At 43.0% G+C, this 26,273-nt stretch overlaps 1 protein-coding gene across 2 annotated transcripts; it reads left to right on the forward strand.

Annotated features, from left to right (window-relative positions):
* The first annotated feature begins 121 nt into the window (after nucleotides 1–121).
* On the forward strand, nucleotides 122–25,639 carry NOD1 (nucleotide binding oligomerization domain containing 1). Of its 2 annotated transcripts, XM_054273819.1 has the most exons (12): nucleotides 122–164; nucleotides 6,638–6,976; nucleotides 8,826–9,000; nucleotides 10,212–12,021; nucleotides 14,051–14,134; nucleotides 15,130–15,213; nucleotides 16,767–16,850; nucleotides 18,465–18,548; nucleotides 20,571–20,654; nucleotides 21,271–21,354; nucleotides 23,412–23,495; nucleotides 24,907–25,639. In XM_054273819.1, the coding sequence occupies exons 2-12, from the start codon at nucleotides 6,761–6,763 to the stop codon at nucleotides 24,977–24,979; spliced, it is 2,862 nt and encodes a 953-aa protein (XP_054129794.1). In that variant the 5' UTR covers nucleotides 122–164; nucleotides 6,638–6,760; the 3' UTR covers nucleotides 24,980–25,639. The 2 variants fall into 2 exon arrangements, with proteins under 2 accessions (XP_054129794.1, XP_054129795.1); XM_054273820.1 differs by lacking the exons at nucleotides 23,412–23,495; nucleotides 24,907–25,639 and having other exon boundaries at nucleotides 21,108–21,346.
* Nucleotides 25,640–26,273: the final 634 nt, after the last annotated feature.

Below are 26,273 nucleotides of genomic sequence, written 5' to 3' on the forward strand. Positions count from 1 at the left end.
TGGCTGCGGAGGGCAATGCGATGCTGCTGACGGGGGAGCCTGGGGCCATTCCTGCGCGGGGAGGAGCCGCTTCCCGCCGGGGAGGAGAGTCCGTGTGTGGGGCGGGAGGGGGTGAGGGAAGCGCCCGTGGGCTCCTCCCCGGCCTCCGTCCCTCCGCCGCCGCGGTGAGTGCCGGGGAAGGGCCGGGGCGCTGGCGGGCTGCCGGGGGAGGGCTGCCGGGTCCCGCTGTCGGCTTTCCGTGAAGCAAAGTTTCTACGGTACGGCTGAAAGCCTTGCAAGGTGGGAGGGAAAGGGCTGCGCCGCTCCTGAGCTGGAAGCTTCGGGGCTCCGTGGTGTTCCCTCAGGAGGGTCCGTCCCGCCCGGCGGCCGGCGCTGCCTGACGGGGAGCGGGGACGGGCGGCAGCGCCCGCAGCTCCGCGGCGTGGGGACCGCGCCCCGTACCAAACACAGCAGCGCTGCCCGCCGTAAATGGTGCTCCACATGCTGGCGGGGATGTGGCACTCCTGAGGGCTGTTGGGGAAGGGCGGCGAGGTCCCATCGCTTCCGATGCATCGCTGCCGTCCCGCCCTGGCGGCCGTGGCGGGGTGCAGTGAGCCTTTTGCTGCCCCGAGAGCCCCAGCGCAGATCCCAGTGCAGGCATCTCACGGGCCACTCGCTTAGCCCCCGGTGCTTTGCCCACCTCTCCCGAAAGCAGCTGGAAGAGAAGGAGGCGGGAGCGGCTCGCCGGGCAGGATGGTGCCCGTGGCCTGGCCGTGATTCCATCAGTTCCGTGATTCCATCAGCTGCAGCTTTCCGTGTAGGATTCACTGCTGGTTGAATGTGAAAATAGTAAATGATAATAGAAAAGTTCCATGTTTATAGACCACAGTAAATTGCCCCCTCCTCCTCTGTGTCTCAACAAAAAGAAAATTCCCCAAGATTTCTCTGGTTGGAGAAAGATTCTTTGCTTTCTAGTAGTGGCTCATTATTTATTGATCTTTTCCCAACGGGAAGGAGTTACAAGGAAGCCTCATAAAGTCTTCCTGACAGGGGCTTCTTAATGCATCCAAACACTATATATAAAGTTATATTTCTATACAGAGTATTCTGTTAAGATATGTAGGAACAAAACCTGTGAGGGATGGGAATATTTCTGTCAAAGCCTGTGCCTTTTAAAGAAAAGCTTGTCATTTTACCAGATGAAGGCAGAAATAATTTCTTCTGTGTTCTTTTATATCTGTTGCCCTTCAAATAACTAGGGATGCTTACAAAAGCTTATGATACAGTCAAAAGAGACTGAGAGAGGGGAGGGAGGAAAAACCACTGAAAGATGCTGATCTCTGGGACCCCAGAGCGATGCAAGAGCTCGAGTTGTAATGGATTTACAGGAACATGATGTTAACATACGGCTCCCTGGGCATTTATTGACATGTGTAGCATCACTGATGATAGTTAGACATTGTGAAGTGGGGCGTGATGAGTATGCTTTAATTCACACAAACAGAATAATTTAAGAACTGCCCAGAGACTCTATACAAGCTCTACCAATGCACCATTTTTGCTATAATAATAAAGGGCTATTTTTTAGTACCTTTGGGAATACATTGCATTGCTTCTCATCAAACATGCAGACTTTTTGTGTAGCACACGTGCCCATTTGCCTCTGATCTCTGCATGTTTTTTACTGTTCTTGAACTAAGTAAAATAGCTGAAGTTCTTTTAAATGTGAGAGCTGCTGTGTGGAAATAGGTGTTTTATTCACTTATAATAGTAAATGATTGCTGTTGCATGCATGACATAAGATGTGGAAAATCAATCCCTTTTCTGTCTCTCCCAATGATAGCAAAAAGTTGAATTTATGCTGGCCTGACAGAGTCCAGATTGCCAAGCATACCAGAATTTCCAGTTCTCTTGCTGTAATGACTCTGTAGCGAGTAACTGGCACTGTAAAATAGCTTTTCTCAGGAAACAAATCTGACTTGGAGACACAAAGGGCATAGGGCTCCATTTCATGTAAGCATTGTTTTCATACAGCCACCTCTGGAAGAGTGATTATGTTTTGATTGCTATGGACAGAAGGCTGTGCTAGTGGGGACTCCCCTGGCCCTGGGCTGGCACCCAGGTTTGTGTGCTTCACTGTTGTCCTGCCACAGCTGGCTACCAGGTGCTGTGTAAATCCTGAAGATATTCCAGCTGCTGGCTGCAGGTAACTAGGTAGTGGCAGAGAACTTTATTTCACAGGCAATTTAGAGGAACACTTCTTGTCAGGATAGCAAGACTGCAGAAGAAGTAGAATTGACTGAGTTTTCAGCTCTTCAGAAATATTCTAGATTGGTCTCAAATTAGTTGCTCTAAGGGACAGTTGTTAATTAATTTGCTCCTTGTATTGTCTTTACTGCATCATTCTACACAGTCTCCTTTGGAGCAGCCTGCTCAATCAAGAAAAGATTCGTTTTGATTCAATTCCCTCGCTGACCCAGAAGGAGAAATGTTTTTTAGCTGTTCTGTAAGATCCTTCAGCCCCTTTATCTACAGCATTTACCTTTGACAAGACCTTGTTGCAATAAACCAGCACATTCTGTGATGCCAGGGGTCTTGCAGCTCTGGAAGTGGAACAGGCATCTCAGTTTTGTTAGAAGAAAGAGCTGGGAGATCTTAGTAAAAAGAGGATGTGAGGAGGGCAGGGCCAGGGAAAGTAGAAATGAATATATGCTTGCACAATGCTGAGAGTAGAGGGAACTCAGAGGAGACACGAGATAAAGTGCCAGTGCCTTCACTGCAGCTTATTGACATGGATTGTACAAAATCTTGCTGGAAGTACTGATGCTTTTACTGTACCTCTTACTATGAGAAATTTCATTTCCCTGTTTCATTTCCCTCCTTATTCCTGGCCTGATCCCCATCTTGCTTCCTCTTTTTATTCTCAGTGGCACAGGTTTTAGATGGCATTGATTGCCACACTTGCTGTTGCTTCTCATATCACTTCAGTCCCCATCAGCATTTCATTTGGCCAAGACCCTGTCTTCCCTTTCTTGGCTTTTACACCTAGCTGGTGGGGAGGTATTCTGCTCTTGGGTTCTTTTTAATTCCTTCTAGTCTGTTTCCTGCCTTCTTCACCTGATGGACTTTGCTGCCCTCAAAATGGCTAACTGCATTTCCTCTCCAACATCACTGGCAGCCTCTTCAGTAAGTAATTGGGTTTTTTAAATTTTTCTTCTTAGGAACCAGAAGTACATTCAGTTCCCAGATAGGAAGCTTTTCCCCATGAGTCCTTCCCCTGTTGTCTCCCTATTCTAGACTCCTGCTTCATTCAGGTGTCATCTCTTATCAGTCTCCATTCCTCCTTAGGTGCTCTGCTGTTTCAGCTACTCTGTCAAGCTTGCACGTCTTTCCCTTTTATTTGCTCATTTCTGCAAATAGATGTGTTCACAAGCTGTTGCTGTTAGAACAGGTGATCTGTTTTACCGTAACTTTGTAAGAGCCTTAAGGTGTCTCTCAGAAAAATGATTTTACTCACTTTTTCCCTTTCAGAAATGGAAGGCAGTACCCTGAGGTGTCTCACATTAATGTGTATCTCAGTCTTTTCTAACAGCATCCCCATGAGTGATGCAACTGCAGTCACACAAATTGCACTGGAATTGCATCCAGCATCTGGAGGGCCCAAGATAAGGCAAGGAACACTGCATGCACTCTAGTAAGGAAGTGCTTTCAATGCCTGTTTATAAGCTGCATAAGCATTTACCTTTAAACATACCAGATGTGTAACCTAGCTTTGTGAAACTGACAGATCTGTCTACAAGAAGTCAGCAACCTTGTGTTCCCTCACTGAAAAAATCATATTGAAGCACTGTGGAAGCTGGGACTCTGCAGACAGAGAAGTGATGGGCTTGCAGATAAGCTGGAGACCTGATGTTGTTACACACTAGCCTCATGTTTTTAAAAACACTGCCAAAAAAACACCAACAACACAAAGAAAGCCCTAGTGAAACAGAATCATATATGTCAAGTTTCTTCATACAGCTGATACACTTTGCTATGAATACATGTAGCAGGAAGTCTTTCTGTTCCAGCACCATTTGAAGTGTCCATCTGGTATGGATTTTCTTAGTCTGTGAATTGTGGAAATTGCCATTTTTTTCTTACTAAAAAGGACTGATGAAAAATACTAAGTACTCCAGTACTGGATGGTGTGGGGTTTTGCATTAAATTTAGTATTTTCATTGAAAATATCACTGAGTATGTCATCATGCACAGAATTCATATTGCCAGTCCTGCCAATCCCTGCTTGGCTTTTTTGTTCTTTCTCCTTTCCTCCCTGAGATTTAGCCTCACTTTATATTTCTTTCTGCTTGGTTTCTTGTTTCTCCATTCTCCTGCAGATCACCCTGTGTGAAAGGGAACCTGCTCTGTCCTGCAGCATTTGTATGCACACCCCTTCCAATAGCAGACCTGGCTTGTACTGAAATGGATGTAGTCAGATGCAGGGCAGACATCTTTGAGACCTTCTGGTCATTCCATATTTTTCATGTTCTGTCCTGCTGCTGTATTTCTTCTTTCCTTTCTTGTGCTTTTTGTAGATGGAACTGAAATAGTGAAAAAAATACCTCAATTTGCTTTGTACATTTGACATCACATTGGTTCGTTCTTACGGTTTTCTGAATATTTGTCTCAGTTCTTCTTACAAATTAGGAAGAAAGAAAATGCATTAGAACAACGTGGTCCTGGAATAGCCAAAGCAAGCTAGGAATGTTCGGTGGATGCAGTATCTTGAAAGAGTAGGGTTAATATTTTAATTGCATGTTTTAAGATGATGCTATCTCTTTAACTAAAGCCTACAGATATTTAAGGCTAAATTATGTTTTCAACATGCTTGGTCTTCAGTCACGGAATGAGCTTTCTTGAACAAAGAGATGTGCCAGTGTGGCTTCTGGAAAGCTGAGTGACTCAGAAATCAGCCACTTCCTCGGGTGGGTCATCTGAATGGGGTAATGAAAGCTTGATTTGTCGGAGTAGATGCAGTCACTTACTGGTGTGGTAAGAAATTCAGATTGCTTGGTTACATTCCGATTGTTGGAAACAGTTTTGCCGTTTTGGGAGTTGGCTGTGACCCAGAACAGTTGTGCTGGGGATTTGCCAGGTCTCAGCCCTCGGAGAGCCCAACTCTTAATGCAGTTATCTGCATCCATGCAGGTCAGACCCCCTAAGCTGGGACCTGTTGGGAAATCTGAGGGGCTAAGCTGGTTTGCCCTGCTGGTTTGAGTGTAGATAGTTAGTATCACTAAAATGCAGTGGCATAAACTGTGTCTTTCTCCAGCATCAAGCAGGGGAAGCTTCACTGATGCAGACAGCAGCTTCTGATGTAGAAAACCCATAGAAGTGAGATTGTTCCAGTAGAAGGTCATTTAGAATAATCTGTGAACTGGCAAGGCTCAGTTATATCTTGACTGGGGAGTGCTGGGGAGCATTTGAGAAAGTTTGCCATCACCACAAATGTCTTGGGAAACTGAGAATTTTGTAGCAGCAGTGTTGGCACATTTACAGAATTTTTGAAGGGTTTTGTCTTTTGGTTTTGTTAATATGACTGTAATCAGAATCTAAGAACATTCTTCCAGATATCCCTTGACCTGCTGAAACAACAGTATGTTTTAACTGTTACTGGGCGTTGTCAGTCATTTGTGTTGATCATGCAGATTCTCACTGTCTGTGTGGAGGTGATTCAGTTGAGATCTTGGCAAAAAATTAGCTTCCTGCATGTGAAATCATATGTGCAATTTGTATCTAAATAGTACCTAAATGAACTTACTGTTGAATTGTAATTTCAGTATAACTTCATACCTACTATATGGTGGGCACACTAACTAAAATTACAAGAAGCCCTGCCTTAGTAATAAAACAGAGAGCAGTCTGATCCTGATTCCTCTTGCTTTATGCCCTGTTGAGAAAAAATAGGAATAAATGGGCATCTAAAAAGAGCTCCCAAGAGGTGGTTTGGAGAACAAGGGCATACACTGTGTATGTATTTGCAGACAAGGAGAGAGCATTCATGCTAAAGAGTATGGCTTCAAAATAGCATCCCTCCTGGTGTTGGCGAACCTTGTATCCTTAGAAGCTAAACTCTTTTTTTCTAGTTTAGCTAAAACTGCCTCAGAGTTCACAAGGCCTTGCTTTCAGGGACAGGTACTATATTTTCAGCACTTCTTACAGTCTCTTGTTGTAGCAAAAAAAAGCAGAGTGAATTGCTACTATAAATTAATTCCTCCTACAAAATTAATTGCTATGAAGTATAATTTTATTCCGTTTATTTCCTTGTCCAGATTATGTTTGGACAGATGCCCTGCTTTGTCTACTCAAACATTAAAAACTATTAAAAAATATTAAATTATGCATTAGGAACAGGCAATAATTTAAGCAGATGCCAGTGATGGTGTTTGAGGCAAGCTAGAGTAAAATACCGGTAACAGAAGGGAGACTGCCAGTTGTAGGTATTTTATTTTTCAAAACCTGAACAAATACATGAAAGTACCTAAGGAAGAAACATGATTAAGAAGTTGGCCATGATACTACAGAGAGTTTGGGAGTATTCTGTGATGTCTAACTGAAGGATGTATGTGCATAGAGTAAGGTTTGAACTGAGGTTCTGTACAATTACTTTTTGCAGGCTTGGTGATGTGCAGGACAGATTTCCTGTTTGCCAGAAGTTAAATCTGAGCTGACCTGTCACTACAAATGGACAGTTTTTCAAAGATGAGGCTTGGTGAAGCAGCTTCTTGGTATCTCAACGATGGAAGGCCAACTTTGTGCTAATATGGACATTTCTGTGAAAAAGCCTCCAGAAACAAGCCCTCTGTCCTTCATTGCTTTGCTGAAAGTTCACCGAGAGCTTCTGGTCAGTAGGATCCGAAACACGCAGTGCTTGATTGATAACTTGATTAAGAACGACTACTTCTCCACTGAAGATGCAGAGATTGTTGTCCAGTTTCCTACTCAACCAGATAAGGTATAATTGTTTTTTCTCTAGCCAGTGAAGCTTTTGGTTACTTTCAGTTTATCACCACATTTTAAAGGTTCATCTGACAATTTTACATCTAGTGTGTTTTCTAATCTTTGTTGTTTTTGAGTTTTCCCACCCTGTTCTTCCTGGATGAGTATCTCCAGCACATCCCTTTCCAGCTCAGCTGGCACTGCTGGTTATGCCCGTTGGCAGCTGTAAGAATTTAGCAGGGTGATAATTGCTGTTCTGTCCCTCCCAGCTGCGGCTTTGTCCTCTGATAAAGATGTGGCCACATGGTTGTTAGAGTATAGCAAGGAAAATCTGCTTTGGATGCTGTGGGATAGATCATCCTGCTGTAGGAGAGACAGAAATGAAATGTTGTTTTAGAAGTTAATGATTGTTTGTTGTCTGTGTGAACACCTTCCTTTCTATTTAAAGACCTATGTACCTTGTAAATGTTTCTGTGGAAAATTGATGTATCCTGGCATATTTGGGGTTTTAATTCATCTTTGGGCATCAGTAGCAAGAATTATTTCCCTTCATTAGGAGAAAATTACCGTTTACACAGTTGGTCTTTGCATGGTAGCTTGAAACAGCTGAGGAGATTGTTTCCCAGACCAACCAATCAGGCAGCTTCAGAGCCCTGTCACAGTTAGGAGGAGGCAAACCATAAAAAATTCAAAGACCTTGGACTTCACCAACAGTGCAGATTTTCATAAAATAATCATTCTTGCTGGCATATTGAAATGGTAACACAGTGCTCACACTGTGTGTAGGGTCAAAGCTGAATAAATGCACACTGTATGATTATCTCAATTTCTTATTGTTCAGCATAATATGCATGGTTGTATGCAAAGCTGAGGGGGAGGCCATGCATCAGGAGTCTAAGCAGAGACAGAGAGCAGGCCACAGTAGTGTAAGTGAAGTGGACTCTGTGGGAGCTTCTCTGGAAGGCATAAAACTGCTTTTTAGAGCATACAAGTTGTCAGAAAATGTTCCATGCTTTGCTGTGCTGCATGTACATCACCCCGATTTAAGCTCACAAGAGACCACAGTCTCTGGAAACCCTTTGTCTGGTTTAGAACTGCATTCTTCATTCATTTCTAGCAAGGGGATCCTGACATTCAAAATGTGCCTCCAGATGACTTCTCTGTCTTGCAGAGGGTTTTGTACTAGGACTGCCTTGTACTGGTGCACAGAGATCACCCTCTGCCTTGCCTGTGGAGGTGACACTTTGTGCTGAGCTGCTCCAGCCACTGCCTGGTAGCCACTGGTTTTGGTAATAACTGCAGGCAGGGGGGCCATTGTACAGGGGGAGCCTGGAGAATTGAGTTGCTTTGTTGGAAGGAAAAGTTGTAGGGGTTTGGCTCAGCGTTAAGATGCAGGGAGGGATTCAGCCTGTCCTGCTCTGAACCTGGCTGGATCCTGAGGTAAATCCAAATGTGACTAGAGTATTTACAAAACAGAGGGTGAATTCAGGGCACTGAGAAACCATCTCTATTTTCATTTTAAACAGAGCAGGGTTTAAAATACACTGTGTAGTCAAGCTGAGGAAATCCTTTGGGTTCCCTGTTGAGGACTGGTATTTACCCATTTTGTTTCTGGTTAGTGTGATTGAGCTACAAGTTCAGACCTTAACTTGCAGAACCAACTCTCTCACAACACTCAAACACAAATGGCACTTGGGTTTTGTGGTGGCTCCAATTCAGAGCTGGATTTTGATTTCACCTTTCTGAAGCACTAGTTTTGATTCTGGACCCCTGCTCCAGTCCAGAAAGGATCCTAAAGCAGCTGACAGGTATTACTGTGATAAAAATGCTGTGTATCAATGATCCTTCCTGTGGTGTTTCTTCAGGTTCGCAAAATTCTAGACTTGGTTCAAAGCAAGGGAGAAGAAGTTTCGGAATATTTCGTCTATGTCCTGCAGAAAGTCACTGATGCTTACTATGAGCTTCAGCCTTGGCTGGATGAAATAGGTTACAAGCCTTCAGAGAATATTTGTAGTAAACCTGTGGTAAATACAGATCCAGGTAAGGCCATGCATCTCTATCCCTTCCCTCAGAAGTGCCCTGCTATGTAGGAAGCTCCAACCAAGTGACAGGAGAGTAAAAGTTTAGGCAGGCACAGCCAGGGAAAATTAAAAGGCAAAATTAATTAGCCAAATTATAAGGCACACTGTGTAACACAAGGGTGATGTTGATAAATTACATCCTGTTTTGTTAAACTTGGGCTCTTTCTGCATTTGTTTGTAGGTATGTAACACAATGGCAGAACTACCTTGTGCCAGCTGTAGTATTTTCTAGGCCTCTACTACAATTTATTAGCAACATTGTGATGTTTTGGCCATGGACTAGACAGTATTTCATGATGAGAACAGTCAAGCAATGAGGCAGGTTGCCCAGGGAGGCTGTGCAGTCTCCATGGGGGTTTTCAAGATCCAATTAGACAAAGCCCTGAGTAACCTCATCTGATGTCAGAAATGATCCCGTTTTCAGCAGGGGGTAGGACTAGGCCTTCTGAAGTCACTTCCAACCAGAATTATTGTCATCCTAAATGATGATTTTTCGCAACCCTAAAAATCAGACTTTAAGTATGCAGAAATTATTTCCTCTAGAGAGGTTTTTCCATACTACATAAATATAAGAATTACTTTGTCCTCATCTGAAGCAAAGTTTCTGTTGAGACCCACAGGCCAACGTTGTGCAATAACTGAGATTCTGTTGTGGGTTTTTTGTCATCTTAAAAAAATCTTTGAGATGCCTGGTACTAGGTTTCTAAAATGCATGGCTTCTATTTGCAATAATATGAATGACTGAAGAAGTTAGGAAAGAATAGCCACCTATCTGATACAACTGCAGTTAGAATATAAGTAAAGTGAAATCAGTGACCAACAACTCCAACAAGCCTTTGCAGAGATTAAGCAGCCTTTGACAAAGGGTCAGGGGCTTGGCTTTGAGTCTCAGCTGAAGGATAGTAACCCCTTAAACCTGTGCAGCATCAGTATTGGCTTTCAGGAATTGGTGGCTCACATGTGACCTTTCTTTAGCACCTGAATTTCCCAAGTGAGTGATGATGGCAGCACAAATAGAATTAATCTGCCAAAGAACCCTTTCCACATCAGAATTACTTTTGTTTATAACCCCCTCTGAGTTCCCAAAGAGGTGGGTCATTGTATACATAGGTTTTTTATACATGGTTTTTAAATAATAGTCTCTTTAATAATAGTTCACTGTCTTTTTAGTTAGCAGGTATTGCCAGAAACTCAGACATGAACTGGGACGGGACTCCAAGTTTTTTATGCTGTACGCTCAGAAGGAGGAGATGCTGCTTGAAGAAATCTACTCCAACAGTATTATGGAGCTGGTCAGTTTTACCAATGAGAGTCTTGGCCAGGTGGGACAATTAGAAGCCCTTTTTGATGATGCAGTTGGGCTAATTAATGAAGATGGAGAGACTGTTTATGTCTACGGTGATGCAGGAATTGGAAAATCCATCTTGCTGCAAAAGATACAAAGCCTTTGGGCCAGGAAGGAGTTGGACATAGGGGCCAAGTTTTTCTTCTGTTTTCGGTGTAGGATGTTTAGCTGCTTCAAGGAAGATGAAGCCATCTGTCTGAAAGACCTGCTCTTCAAATATAATTGCTACCCAGACCAGGACCCCGCAGAAGTGTTCCATCACATCTTGCAGTTCCCTCATACAGTTCTTTTCACCTTTGATGGCTTTGATGAGATCTATTCCAGCTTTGATCTCAGCAGCGTACCTGAGGTATGCTCACCCAATGAACCCATCCACCCCCTGGCACTGCTCGTAAGCCTTCTCAGAGGAAAGCTTCTTAAGGGATCCAAGAAAATTCTGACTGCCAGGACAGGAACTGAGATCCAAAAAAACATCATTAGGAAGAAGGTGTTGCTCCGTGGTTTCTCCAGGAATAACCTGAAGGAATACACAGCTATGTTTTTCAAAGATGAGCAGCGAAGAGCACTGGTGTCAAACCAGTTGGAAGCTAACCCAAATCTCTGCAGTTTGTGTTCAGTGCCTTTATTTTGCTGGATTATCTTTAAATGCTTTGAGCACTTCCACTCCAGCCAGTGGTTTGACAGCCACGAGCTCCCAGACAGTTCTGTTACATTAACAGATGTATTTCTGCTCATGATTGAAGTACACCTGAACCGATCAGTGAAAACAAGTTTGCTGAAGAGCAATATCAGGAGCCAAGCAGAGATGTTCAAGTCAAGAAAGGAAAGTCTTCTAGCTTTGGGTAAAATGGCATACAAAGGGATGGAGAACTCTTCCTTTATCTTTGAGCAGGAGGAAGTCTCATCGGCAAATATCTCTGAAGAAGATTTGCAATTGGGCTTTCTCAGGACAGTTAAAGGTTACAGTGGCTGTGACAGTCAGGCCACTTATGAGTTCTTGCACTTAACCCTTCAGTCTTTTTTCACAGCTTTATTTTTGGTTATGGAGGAGAAGGTGGGTACCAAGGAGTTACTTGAGTTTTTCAGTGAATGTTCTTCCATGGAGACTGCCCAGCCTACTTGCCTTCGTATCCCCTGGCTGAAGAAACAACTAGCAGGGAGGGATCCTTTCCAAAATAAAGAACACTTTAATTTTACCAACATGTTTCTTTGTGGCCTGCTTTCTGGACCCAGGCAGAAGCTCTTCAGACATTTAGTTTCACCTGCGGTCATTAAGAGGAAGAGAAAAACACTCATCACATACCTTGGGGAGAGCATGAAATCCCGCCTGAAAGGCTACACTCGGTCCAGGCTGAAAAGCTACAACCACGTGCAGGTGCAGCCCAACTTTGTGTGGATGCTGAGGTGCCTGTACGAGACGCAGAGTGAGAAGGTGGGGAGGATGGCAGCCCGCCGCATGCATGCCAACTACATCAAGCTGGCCTACTGCAACGCCTGCTCTGCCGACTGCAGCGCCATTTCCTTCCTTCTGCACCACTTCCGAAAGCGCCTGGCTCTGGATCTGGACAACAACAACATCAATGACTATGGAATAAAGCAGCTGCAACCTTGTTTCAGCAAGCTTGCAGTCATCAGGTAGGCGTCTCTGTATGTAAGCAGGTCCTTGTGTATTCTTCATTTATTCCACAAACCGGTGGGATGAAGGAATTGATCTCGCAAGTGGAGAAAGATGAGGATCAGTGCTGCTGGAAATTAATATTTCAGATCTTCTGAAATCTTTGTTCATGTAGTCATAGGAGCAGAGATAAGCTGTGGATTTGGAAACCAAAATGGAAAGGGTGGAAAGAAGTTCTTAGAAGCACAGACTGTTTAAACCTGTACGTTTAGTTAGCTCCATCTCAAATTGTTTTGTCTCAGAAGAGAATTTTTATGAGAGAAGGTGCTTAAAGGAAAAAGGAAACAAAACAATCTTCCATTATCTGAAGATTGCCTGAGGCCATCTCTGCCTTTGATCATAAGGGGTAAGGGAGGACCTCCTAACCCTTGATCAGAAGCTCTGAATTTCTTGCTTTTGCATCCTGTCCAAATGTCTGGCTTTCATAGGACAAAAACTATCATATACATCCATGAATGAATGTAGTTGATGCTTTCAGATGTTGTGTTTCCCCTGAGGTGTTGTGAAGGGAGGACATGGCTTGGTGTGAACAGGGAGAACTAACTCCACCTCTGACATCACAGGCCAGATTGTTTCACCTCCAGCCCTTTGAGGTTGTACCATGTAGATATATCTTATTTGTCCAAACATTTAGGTGCAGTAAATCAGGATCTCTTTAAAAGCTCCTTCAGCCCCATGAGAATTTTTTTTTAACAACTGGATTTATTCCTCCTGTTTGGCTGTGCCTTGCCTTGTTTTCCTCTAGGAATAAATCAAAGCCAGTGACTCTTGGTTTTTTCCCCAGTGATTTGCAAATTGACTGACTTCCCAGGAGAAAGCAATAAGGAAACTCCTGGGGAAAATGCAAGAAACATAAGACAAAACAAAGAAGCAAAGGCAGCCTTTCATTCTTCGTGCCTATCATGTGATCATGCCATACACAGTGTGATCCTAACACCATCCCCAGCACCAAAACAGTCTTTTAGGTTGCCCTTTTAGGATCCCTTTATGTATCTTCAGATGTTGGAACTTTTATTTCTAATGAGCAATTTCTGCAGGTCAGGAAATGTTGTTTCCAAGAGCTTAACTATCCCTTTCATAGAAGCAGGCTGCTGTCCTGATCTGTAGAAATTGGCTGATTTCTCCTGTGTGGTGGTGCATTCCAAAGGGACCAGGTTGCTAACTAGCAAAGGCTAGGGTGGCTGTTGGTGATAAGGGACGCTCAGCAGGAAATCCTCAGGTACTGAGTTTGTGTGCAAACTAAATGTGGTCAAAATGTTTTCATAGGGACAGCTTTACCCAGAAAATGTGATTAATGGCAACTGGAATGCTTCATTGAACCTGTCCATAAGGTGAAAAAGCTTGAGAAGTTACCAAAAAAACCCCCCAAAACAACAACAACAACAAAAGCCCCACCCCAAACAACTGTGAGACAAAGCATTTTTGTTCTGTGAATGACTGATATTGATTTGCTTCGAGTCTGGCTGGGGCAATAAAATTAGAAACATCTAGCACACCCATGGGAGCGCAGTTCTGTTTTCTGGCCAGGGCTTTTCACAACCTTTATTTGGTGAAGCCTGAATGTGTTGTGACTTTCAAGATGCCTGGCTTTCATTCACTGTACTCAGAGAGAAGATTGCAAGATTAGTAGTTTGGACAGCTTGCTTTTGCTAGGGTGTTAAGCAGACTTTCTTCCTGGAATCACAGTAAGCACAGAAGGAGGGTGAGATGTTTATCTGGAGTCTGACTTCCTACATTTCATTGTTCTCAGTTCTGTGGACAGCTTCCAGAGCATTACCTAGGAGATCTGGGGCTTTCTGATTTTTATCAGTTTTGGAGTGAGACACATGAATGTGAGCTCACATTTCCCTTAACAGCTTTTAATATGTGGCATAAGGACCTGTTAAAATATCAGAGGAAAATGCATAGGCCTCCAGGCATTTGTTAACTCACAGGTGATGAACGTTTCTAGTAAGTATTGATTCACACTTTTCATTCCCTTCTTTCCAGGCTCAGTGTAAATCAGGTCACAGATCATGGTGTGAGGATCTTGTATGAAGAACTCTCCAAGTACCAAATTGTGTCTTTCTTGGGGTACGTACCCAGCTGTGAGCAAAACACTCAGCAGTGATACTGGAAAATAAAACTCTAAAGCTGTCAGCACTGACACAGCAGAGGTGGGGTGGAAAGTACAGTTTAAGCAAAGCAGCTTTCTGTGTCAGAAATGGTTCTGTGACAGTTCACTGGGACAAGGACCCCAGCTTCCTCTCCCATCACACTCCCTCACAGCCTCCTGCTGGCATCAAAGCCTTCTGTGGCACAGTGTGCACCACCAATTAACCTGCTTGCTAATTTTTATACTGAAAGCCTTCTGCTGGGGAAGGAATAGACTGCAAGCAAGAGAGCATGTGTAGTTACAGCCTGCTGTTTTCTCCACTGTAAACTGATTTATTTCAACTATGCAAAGCAGATACAGCTTGGTAGAGACTGCTGTCAGCAACATGCAGTTTCCAGTGTCATGTTCGTGATACCAATTTCTTTCAAGGGCCTAATTAGTTCTTAATGAAGCTGAAGCTGGAAGGCACGTTAGCTCTGACTTCCTGCTCTTGGTTAAGTAGCTACATAAAAATGACTTTTTGAAAGGCAAACATGAATACCAAGAATAGCTTTTTTCCTCCAGTGCCCTAATGTAAGTACAACTGCTCAGGTATCTGCTCTTCAGTAATATTTGCAAGGGGATTTTATGACTTTTAAAAGACCAAAAGTACATTATGGTGTTTTGTCTTTTGACTTATCTTCTGGCAATATTATTTCTGTACTAGCACAGGAATAAAGGGAAACTTTGCTTGTGGAGACCATTTATTTAAAAAATTATATAAATATTCATGATTTGCAGTCTGGTCTCCTTATATTTTATATCTAGCCCATCACAATATGAATTATATATCAAAATAGAAACACAAGCAACTGTGAATATGTACAAAGCCTCACAGAAAAGATAGATGCAATGTGTGCATCATAAAACATTCAGGTTGTAAATATTTAACAGCAGTAATAACCTATTTTTACCAATGTGATTTTTCTTTAAGCTTATACAACAACCAAATCACTGATGTTGGAGCCAAATATGTTGCAAAATTAATTGAAGAGTGTTCAAGCCTGGAATATGTTAAGTATGTTGGATTTTTTTTTCTTTCTACACTATCCTAATTAAGATTAAGCACCATGAAAGGGGAGGAAGAGTAGAAAAAAAGACAAAAATTGTATTTGAAATAAAATATAATTTAGGTTGTTGTTATATATTTGCTTTGCAGTAGTCTAGCAGTGGATGGCAGCCTGTGAAACTCTTGAATCCATAGTCTTTTCTGGAATACAGTAGTGAGTTAAAGGAGTGCATGAGACTTGTTCTTTACCTAAATCCAGTCAGAGCTCCTGAGCGAGGCTTAAGCTGTGCATGGACCTTGCTGCTGCTTCCAGCAGGCAAATTCCCTTGGATTTAGTACCAAGCTTTTTAGTGTCTGACCTTTTATGGGCCACTGGGGTCGGGCTGTGCTGGTGTCATACCTCAACTCTGGAATTCCCCAAATTCACCTGGTGACTTGTTCCCTTTAATTCCTGGAACTTCCCCAGATAAGAGTGTCTGGCCATGCACGTTTGTTGGACATAAAGGTAGATCATTAACCAATGGTTTAATTGTTTCCATAGCAGAAACCAGAGGTAACTGCAGCAATATCAGCTTTGGGAGGGAATGTAGGAACAGGCAGCCAGGGAATTTTGGGTTCTAGTCCTTGTTCTACCACTGACTTGGTCTGAAACCCCACTCTGGCCATATCCTTCCTACTTGAAATTTTTGCAGAATTTTGAAACCCAGGAGCACTTAGTTTTTTCAGTGCTTTGACAGTGCTTTGCTTATTTAATGTAGCTTTCACAAAAAAAAATCTGTTGAAGGATGGTTGCATGCAGGCTACATAGTAACCCTAGAGGTTATTTTGAGATGGAGTGCACATTCATGTGCCCAAAGTCAGCCAAACAAGACAGTTTTATGTAAATGTAGTGGCTTGGGGCTGGGGGGGAGGGTTGGGGGTTTGATCTGTTCTTTAAATCAATCTATATGCAATTATCTCTCCCTTGAACTCCAGCCATTTGATATCCACGTAGGCTAAAAATAGAAGAGGCCTTGTGTAAAATGCCAGCCTGGGACTGACTGCTACACTGACCTATGCCACTGCCTAGAGCCTGTGCTTACAACAGAAAGACTTGAAATTATTGCAGTCTGTGCCTATCAGCTGCAGTCTGCTCTGGAAACACACAGTCAAGAAATATTCTGTTCCCTGTGGCATCATGAAACATGCTGCATGTAATTCACGAGCTCTGTAGCAATTGCTGATTGTATGAATTATATTAAAAACAAGGCCGGGGTCCTTGCCCTGAGGATCAGTTCCTAAAGCTCATTTCTAACATACTGAGCACCAAACCCAAGACTCTACTGCAGTACTTCTGATTTAGAGGGCTGACATGCAAAACATGCAAAAGACAACATAAAATTATGTCTTTTAGTCAAAGGTCAAGTGCCTGAGTATTTTTTCACTCTGGGTTAATCTTTGATAACTGCAGGTAACCTGCAGAGTTAATTAGCCTTAAGTACTTGTGTGGCTTTCTGAGCTGATGTTCTGATAGCTGCACAGTTGTAAGTGATGCACCTCATCAATTTCTGTACTTTGTGCAGAATAGGAGCAAACAAAATAACCAGTGAAGGAGGGAAGTGCCTTGCCCAGGCCATCCAGAAGAGCAAGACAATGTTCGAAATTGGGTAAGTTCAGTGCTAAAGAGCAGAAGTTAGGGCTTGGTCTTGGCCAGGCACCTGTAAATCCCTTAGGACTCCTTTTTGTCATGCTTACCTTCTCTCCTCCTTCTGTTCTTTCCCTCTTCAACAACAGCATTAGAACAAACAAGTGTAGAGGCATAGCCACATTTTCCATGGAAGAAAATGCTGCTTTGTTGTTCTTCAGTTCACACAATGTTTGGTTTGGGCTTTGGCATCTGTTCTTTTCTTTTTCACTGTTCTGACGGAATCTTAAAGGAGGAACAAACAAACAAGAGGACAGTATATAGAGCTAGCCACTTTCTTTATGGCAGCACAACTCCTTTAGAGATACTTGGTTATTTTTAAGTCTGTATGGTTTCTTGACAGTTGGCAGTGCATCTAGTTATTGAGTGTCATTGTTACACCTGTCAAACCTTCTGTATCACATGCTGATAAAGTTGTGAGCTGGGAGAATAAAAGGGTATTCACATTGTCCTTTTCCCTTAGGCTGTCCCTAATTGCAAAGTGCTATTACTGGAGAGAGCTCTGCATGTACTCCAAACCTTTAGTTCCTGCCCTGTTTCTCAGGAAAGGTGCTAGGTTTGATTTATTTTATTTATTTTTTCCTCTTCTGGCAAATCCCAGTTTCTCTTTTCACTCTACAGGAGAACACATTTCTTAAAATTTAGTATGGAATTAAAACTTCTGTTTGGCCATTGTGAAAATCACAGTAGCTGTGAGACATGGAAATTGGATGTGTACAATCAGATTTTTGGCCTTTAATTTTGTTGTTCTCCAACATTTCACAAATACAGTGAGCAACCTGCACACTTCCATATAGCTGGGTCTGCTGTGCTGTACTTGCTGTAATTTCAGTGAAGGACTCCTATTTTCTCCTGTGGAGGAGATGATCACTCCAAATGGACTTAGGATAGCTTGGAGAGAAATGTTGAAATAGTAAACTGCACTGGCTCTGGAGGACAAGGAAATTCTGGGGAACTTACTGGAAGTCCATATGTTTAGATACCACAGAGCTCAATTGATTTTAAAAGAGCTGCCAACTAATTACCCGTAAGCTGAGTGTGGCTCTGAGTCATCAAGCCAGGATCCCTGTAAAAAACCCAACAACATAGACCTCAACAGAGGTGTTTTCAAACCTTGTAATACAAGGTGAATTTTCAAAGTGGTTACTCTGCATGGAAAGGATTTGACCAGGTACTCCTAGTTTCTGATCAAATCTCTCCAGCTTGTACCATGTTACCTTCTCTCCCATGATAACCCTTTGTGTAATCAAGGATGGTTTTGCCTTTGGAAATACTATTTCTTACCAGTGTGCAGCAAGGTGATCCCTAAAGCATCCCTGCTGCACAGGCTGTCTCCTAGAGCTGCCTCTGTGCTGTGGCCTGAGGGTGCTGGTGAGTCAGCAGAGGTTACTGGTGCCATGTGCAGGCAGTGGAACACACCTGCCTCACTGGGGAGGGTACCTGCCAGGTTCCTCACGAGCCTGAAAGGCTGGGATGTAACCAGGAAGGAGGGGAGAGGAGAGAAACAGGGAGAATTCATTGCCAAGAATCAATAGGGCAGCACAACTGATACCTCATGTTCTCCTGTCTTCACTAGGATGTGGGGTAATCAAGTTGGAGACGAAGGAGCAAAGGCATTTGCAGAGGCCCTGAGGAACCACCCCAGGTTAACAAACGTGAGGTAAAACATCAGCAGAGCCAGGCAGCTTGGTTCAGTGCTGCCTTTTCCATCCTGCTGTGAAGCAATGACTCTTCCCACCAAGGGTTGGCTGGTTGGCTTGGAATGCCATCTGGTATTGCAGCCTTTGCTGTGCAGCCAAGAGGTCCCTGGTGCAAGCGAGGCCAGACTCTGTCAAAAAGCCCTGTGCAGCCTTTAGGCAAGTTAAAAATACCACATGACTGGCATCCTTTCCTCTGTGTGCACCTCCTGCCCTCATGCTGCACAGAGGTCTGCCATTTGTGAAGGCACATGGTCAGTGGGTGCCATTTTGATCTGGGGGCATTAGCAGGAGGAGGCACCAGCTGTCACAGAATTGGGTTCCCAGTGAGCTCAGTATTAACAGCATCTATTGAAAAAGTGCAGCAGCTCTTACCAAAGCACTTTGTAGGCCATAATATGAGGGGCTGGGACATTCTTATATTTGGGCTTATCCTGTGCTCCAGTGGAGCTACACCACCACACATTCAGTGTTGGATGTCACTGGAGTTCAGGGATGGATCTCAAACCAGCCTTCTGGAAGCCATAACACAGGTGAGGTGGGAAGCACAGCAGAAACCAGCGTGTTAAACAGCCCATTCCCTGCTAAACTTTCAAATGCTGGCTGGGGATTTAAAGATTTAAAGATGTTTTGGAGTCCCTCCACACAGCTGGAGCACTGGCTTCATGGTGACCCTTTCTGTTTGTCTCCCAGTTCCACTGGCCTCCAGGGTGAGGGGAGCAGGCAAGGCTCCTTAGTTTCCCCACAAGGTGGCACATGGCTCTATTTTCTTCAGAAATACTCTGGGAGTTTGGGAATCTCTGGAGAGTTTATTGCTGCCACTTCAGATCCAGGGATTTCAGAGCTGGTGCCTTGTCCTCTTTTCTGCAAGCGGGTAGTCAAGCTTAAAAATTAAAAGCTGAACAGGTGCAGTGACCTAGATATATTTAAACTTAAAAGCCATCTGAAATAGCCATCTTCCCATAATTGCACAATCCATCCAGACACATCAGACTTGAAAGAAAACATTTTGAACTTGAATCAGAGCTCAGGGATTCTCAGATGAGAGCAAATATGCTGATGAATGTATTTGCAGAAATAAAGAGGAGCAACTGTGCTGTCTCGAGCTTGGGTTTGCTGGCATTTGTGCAAGGTGAATCCTCTGCTCTGCAGTGTACTTGCTCGTGGCTAATCTTGCTCCATGATTAGCATTCATAGTAAATACCTGTGGTAGCTTTATGTGAAGACCAAGGGAAGATAATCCCTACTACATCAGTTTACTTTATTTGCCATTTTTAGGCCCAGGCATGATGGACTGAGAATATCCAGTTTAAGCTGAAGCTAGGAGGGACTCATGCCAATACAGACTTGTTATTGCTCTACTTGGTTCCCCTTTCTACATTTTTTGAGGCCTTGCATTATTTTAAGGGGGGAGATGCTTTCTGAACTCCTAAAGCCCAGAACATAACTTTGACTGGATGATTTTGCCAATGTCTCTTCAAAGAATGAAGGGCAGACTAAGGAATGTTTGTGGTTTGTAATGGAAAGCATTTACAAGCTCATCTCTCCATACACAAAGAAGGTGTTGTATGTAGAAGAAGAGTGAAGTATTTGGATGCCTGGAGGACTTAAAGGACAAAGTGTCCACTTTGTACAGGGATGACAAACACATGTAAAAACCTGTGTGCTGCTAAGCACAACTCTTTGTCCTTGTTAAGATCCTCAACTCTCAAAATTACTGAGTGCAACTCTGCTGTCAGTCCCAAGAGCACAACTCACTGACAGCAAACCTCGTGGACTGTTTGATAGACCTCACTCAGTCTGCAGACTGTGAACTGCTCTCACTTGTAAAAGTTGTAAGTGGTTTGTGAAGTATGTGAGCCTTTGAAACACACAAATGCTGAGCTGTACATCTGGGAAGCAGATCATCCAGGATATTCCCTGGTATTTGCAGTGGGAGAGCCAAGTGGTTCTGCTTCTTAGACATTTGTATCTTTACTTCACAGTCTTGCATTCAATGGCATCACAACAGAGGGAGGCAAGAGTATTGCTGAAGCCATGCAGCACAACAACTCCGTGAGGATATTCTGGTAATTGACAGTGTGGTCTGTTTCTCCCTTGCTTCCTTTTCCAGAGCCAAATGCTGGTTTATGTCCTCCAATCCCATTGCCCTTCCTACTCTCCCTGCTCCTTCTCCCTGCCCTCATCCCCTCTGCTTTCCCTAGCAGCAAGCTATAAGGTATCTCTTTGGAAGAGTGTGGGCATGAGTAATGGATCAGCAGCACGTGTCCTTTGGGATACATTCCAGTGACCAGTGTCATGCCTCACTCTGCTCCCTCCATCTTGCTTTCCCCACTTTCTTTCCTTTCCATCATATGAAGTCAAGTTCTTTGTCCTCAGTTTTTGCACCTCTTCAGTGTTGTCTGTACCTTTTCCCACCACACCTCATTCACCTTTCAGACACTAAAGCATCATGAGAAAGTATCACTAGAGCATTGCTCAGAGAAATAAAGATCTGATACTCTTGTCTCTTTTACCTCCAGGGCTTCTCTTCAATATCTCTTTGTGTCCAGCCTTTACAAATTGCTCAGGGCAGGAACTGCACATCCCCCTTTGGCTGTCTAAAGCTAAGTGACAGAAAGCTGCAAAAAAGGGGGCTGAAAAATAACATCAACATCCTAAGTGGACATTTTCTCTCCCACTTAGGCTGACTAAAAACGAGCTGGATGATGAGGCAGCAATGAGTTTTGCAGAGATGCTGAAGGTCAACAAGAAACTGGTGCATTTATGGTGAGTTACATTCCACAGTGGCACAGGCTTTTTGGCAGTCACTACATTAAAGCTTCACCTTCCAAGTCTATGTAGGTCACAGTAACAGCTTCTGTGCATGGTCTGGATGCAGCTGACTGCTTGTAGACAGTTCTAAAGGGAAGTTAATAAAGCTGCTGTCTAGCATTTGGAACCTGCTTCCATACAGGGAAAAGTTCAAGCTGTTTCTGGTAACTTTCAAACTAATGATTGATTTCATCTCTCATTAGGGGAACAGTATTGACCTCAAAATCAAAAGTTAAAAAAAAAAAACAAATCAAAACCCCAAGCAGACAGCTAGAATAGCATAAGGTTATTACAATTCTTTCTGTTTATTATCATGCTATGAAAGTAACTCTTCAACCAAGAACCTGGGTGACAGACAGATACATGTCACATTTGCCTGATGCTTGCTTTTCAAGCTAGCAGTACACTGATGCATGACACTCATCTCCAAGGCATCAATCCCCAGGAAACCAGGGATTATTTCTAGCAATCACAGTAAGACTTCTTACACTTCTAAGAAAACACAGCGTTGGCTTTTCTAATCCAGAGGTTGCCAATGGATGGGGTTGGGCAGATGGGAGCTGTAAAAAAAAAAATAGCCATCCATTAATCTCAAGTGATCAAGGGAACACCAGACATGGAGTCCCTTTGTATGCTTTACAAAGACTTGGCTGACCACACTCCAGCACACTCCCTGTATTATTCCTAGTTCCAGCCCCTTAGGAAGCATGCTGGCTGTCATGGGTGCCAAGTACTCACAGCCTCTTTTGAAAGCAGCAGAAGCTATGGTGCCCATCACCCTGAAAATGAAAAGACGGTGGGGGAAGTGCTTGATTTCTTTGTGCACAGCTGCAGATATAATTCACTGAGCAGTTTGGGTTGAATTCATAATAAAACTTACCCCAGCCAAAGCAGGCATAGTAATCGAGATGAATGTCTTTGTCATGGCTCAGTGTTGTCCAAGGATGTCTGCCAGTGGACAAATTGATATCCTGCTTTGTTGATTGCACCAGTGGATACCTCCAAAAGTGGTGACCTATATAGATAGTTGAATTTGAGGCTGAGTTAAAGTCTTTTTCCAGTAGCAGAAAGATTCTACTGGATCCCTTTGCATTTTGATTCCAAGTGCAGAAACTCCTTTAATGGAAATGCCTCCTTCCCTCCCTCCCTCAGAGATTGTTCAATTGTACACTCCAATTTTCAGCCTCATCCTGAATCCTTAGGGATTCATGCAACCAGTCACATGGAATAGTACAGCTATGGGGCTCACCATGGTAGACTGCAAGGTGAGTACTGAATTAAGCTAGGCTGATGAGTATTTTTATACTCATGCAGATGAGTGGCCTTTGTTCATCTTTAGCTAGTGGGATGGTCTACAGTGGTAAATAAGAGTTACCTACTGTTTCATCAGTTTCACTGCTTGAGGATCTTAGGGATGTTTTTTTTTCCTTCCGTAAGCTCAGATGAGACATAATTTATAGCTGGTAAGTTGGCTTCACTGGGACTTGCACCTGCTCATACCAGAGTCAGAATCAGTGCTTTATTTTTCAAAGATCTTGTTGGTCTGATAAACAAGACTGGAATATTTGGCAGCTTCTGGATCATAACTGCTAAAACACTAGGCCTACACAGGGTCTGTACTCAGAATTTTCTGTATATCACTTAAAAATGTCTCACAGTCTTCTTAGTAAGAAAGCAGAGCTGAGAAGTTTGTCTGTCTCAGTTTAAATACCACAATCTCATACCACTAGTGAACATAGCAGAAATTTGTCAGCTGTGTAATTAAAATTGCTCAGAATCTCCAGAATGGAACCACATGCAAGATTAAAAGGAAAAGATTAATACTCTGAGCTCTGTTTCTGAAAGTGCATGTGGGACATTTGACCAATACTGTGTACCATTCTCACAGATAAAATCACAGTCATTTTCTTGTGGCAGACAGCTTTGCTCCTTAATGTCAAGCTGAGCACAGGTTGTGCATGTGCTGCAAATTAGTTGCATGTTAGATTGACATGAAATGCTTTTTTTTTCAGGCTTATCCAGAATCAAATTACAGCCAAAGGGGTGAAGTGCCTCAGCGAAGCTCTCAAGGAGAACACGACTATTCAAGAAATCTGGTAAAAATCCCTTTCTCAAAGGGTCACTTTGTAAACTTCCTTTCCCTTTAAAACCCTACTGGCCTTACTACTTCCCAGCCTAAAAAATTCAGAGCAAGTTTATGTGAGGCAGGGCTTGTAGTTCCAGCTGTGGATTTCAGACATGTAAAAAGCCACTGCCATTGAAACATTTCCTTGTGTGTTACGAATGTCAGGCAGTTTTCTTGGTACACATCTGTCTGTACCACTGATTTGCAGAATCAGGGCCTGAATTTATAGACCCAGCTTTGCTTGTTGTTTATATTTTTTAACTTCTGAACATGTCCATGCTTTTCAGGACCTAAATGCCAAATAAGCAGGAGATGATTACCTTTAATCAGCATTACTAGTCTGGTTCACAGCATTTGTGCTTGGATTTTTTTGGGCGGTGCTCCAAACATACTGAAAGTGCTAAGCTACAAGAAGATTAACTTTTTGTAGGATTTGTTTGTTGTAGATTAGGTGGGCATCACATAGTCACACGAGTACATTTAAGGCCGAAAGCCAAATACCACATTCCTTCCCTCACCTCAGGGAGCTCAGGAGTCAATAGAACTGAGCTGGTTTTAGCACTGCTGCTTTATTATTGAACATGAAATTTATTTTTAAATATATGTATTTGTTTTAGTGAAAGGACACTGAATTCTTGCTTAGAAAGACAATGACTCACTGTCTGACTAGTGTGTTCCCTGGAGATGTGGAAGAGGTACTTTTTCCAAAAGCCACTGTCAGCTTTCGTCTACAGAAGAGGCATCAACTTCCCCTCAGATAATTCTGAATCTTCAGACTGAAATCTGTCTTTTGATTCTGGCCTGAATGTTCAGAGGCATTCATTAACCCAAGTAATTTTATAAATCTGCATGGTTTAATGGGTTTCAGCATTTCTGAGTGCAGCACTTAACCAGGCTGCTCATTTTCAGGGATATAAGTATCAATGTAGATTATCTTTATGTAGCCAGAATTGAAAATTTTACTATCGGTCATTTCACATTAATAATGCTTGAGTACTTCACAGAATTTTCTTCCCATGTTGTCATGGAAGACACAAAATGCTCTGTAGACTTTAAATATCTTTAAACCAGCCCACTGCACAGTAAGTACCTTTGTCAACTCTGTGCTGCTTGCTGAAATGCAAACAGCTGGGTTTCCAATGCCAAGTTCAGTTACTGGAGCTCAGGTGTGTGTTCAGGTTTTATTTCTGAGGGAGGAGCCTTGTTCCTTGGATGTGCAGTGGGAACAGCAGTGCTGGATCCAGCCTAACACCCATTCCCAGTTGAGAAGCATGCAGCCCACATGACATTTCAAACCTCTGCACCAAAGATGATGCACACAGATGATGGGAAATGGTCACTACCTTACTTTCACTCACATGCCTTTTGTTGTACTCCTCCAGCTTGAATGGGAACCTGATAAGCCAAGAAGAGGCCAAAGCTTTTGAAAATGAAGAGCGGATCATTTGCTTTTGAATGAGGACTTTCCCATTTTGCCAAGTTGGTGTTAACAAAGGCTACTCCTACACTTGGACTGCAGAGTTTATAAAGGCATCAGTCTCCAGTGCTCGTGGCAGGAGAGAGATACACAATAAGCTGCCTTTTTATAAACACACTGCACTCCCTCAGCTCCATCCCTTACCCTGCCTGTTATTTTTTATCCTTTTGGTGAGTGGGAAGCCGTCTGGGTAAATAATTAATGTTTGTTTGGTGCTTTGAAGATGAAATGCAAAGTGTTAACAGACTAAATCCACTGGCAGGTTGTATGCATTTTGATAACTGAGTTTAGATCTATTCTGTACAGTGATGTAAATAATCTGTTAACTTATTTATATTCATAAATAAAGACATACAAGTATGCATATACAAGAAAGGGTGCAAGATGCACAAACTCCATCAGCTCTGAGTATTACCTGCCTCAGAACTGAAAATGAATATATACACAGCTTTACCAGAAATTGTATCTATAGTAGTTGCTTGGTGTTTTGAACATTAATTCCTTCTTCCTGCCTAGAAATTAGGTCCCTCTTTCTCCACTGACTCCAGGCAGCATCGTAGACACTGCTTTTTTTTGTTGTTGGGATTTTTTGGATGGGTAAGAACAGATGCATCAGGCTCAGATTATTTTCAGTAATCTTTTTGTCCCATATCAAAGCCAGTCCATTTTCTTTCATGCAACCAGAAGCCCTTACTGCCATCCCTGTAAAACCATAACACGGGCAGTAAACCACTTCTGCTTCACATTTCCAGAGGGCTGCATAGAAACAGCTGCCTCCTGTTTCCACAGTGTTTGTTCTGGGGAGGGGGTCTGGAGAGAAATGTGAACAATTAATTAGCAGGCTGTTCACTGCCTTGGCTCCTGGCCTAGGCTCTGTGCTGGTGGCATTACACCAATGTCACATTGCCCAGCATCAGTGGGGAGAAAGGACGATTGAAAATCAACTGCATCAAGTAGAAATCCCTTCTCCCAGCAACAGGCAAGCACACAGGAGGATTGAGATTGGCCTGGAAAGCTTTTAGTCTGTGCTTGAATCAGTGGACACAGCAAGGCAAGGGGCAGCAGTAAAAACAAGGAACAGCAAGAAAACATTATCCTCCCCCAAATGATTATTGCTTAGGGAGTGTAACTTTAGAGGCTTTAAAATAAATCAGTTAGCAAAGGAGTGGGATATTTGATTATTTTTTGTGGGAGCTTTATAAACTCAAACTCTACCCCACAGTGTAGGGGGTAGAGTTTGAGTTTATAAACCTAAAATGGAAAAGTGTGAGC

The sequence above is a fragment of the Melozone crissalis genome, unplaced genomic scaffold, assembly GCF_028551555.1.
Source record: "Melozone crissalis strain CALT ecotype California unplaced genomic scaffold, PUWL_Pcris_2 ptg000016l_1, whole genome shotgun sequence".
NCBI classification, from domain to species: Eukaryota; Metazoa; Chordata; class Aves; order Passeriformes; family Passerellidae; genus Melozone; species Melozone crissalis.

What these genes read in the sequence shown, in the direction of transcription:
- NOD1 (XM_054273819.1), top strand. Translation starts at nt 6,761, where the DNA reads ATGGAAGGCCAACTTTGTGCTAATATGGACATTTCTGTGAAAAAGCCT. An exon ending in TCAAGCCTGGAATATGTTAA is followed by an intron (nt 15,214 to 16,766) that starts GTATGTTGGATT and finishes TACTTTGTGCAG; the next exon opens with AATAGGAGCAAACAAAATAA. An exon ending in CCCAGGTTAACAAACGTGAG is followed by an intron (nt 18,549 to 20,570) that starts GTAAAACATCAG and finishes TTTACTTCACAG; the next exon opens with TCTTGCATTCAATGGCATCA.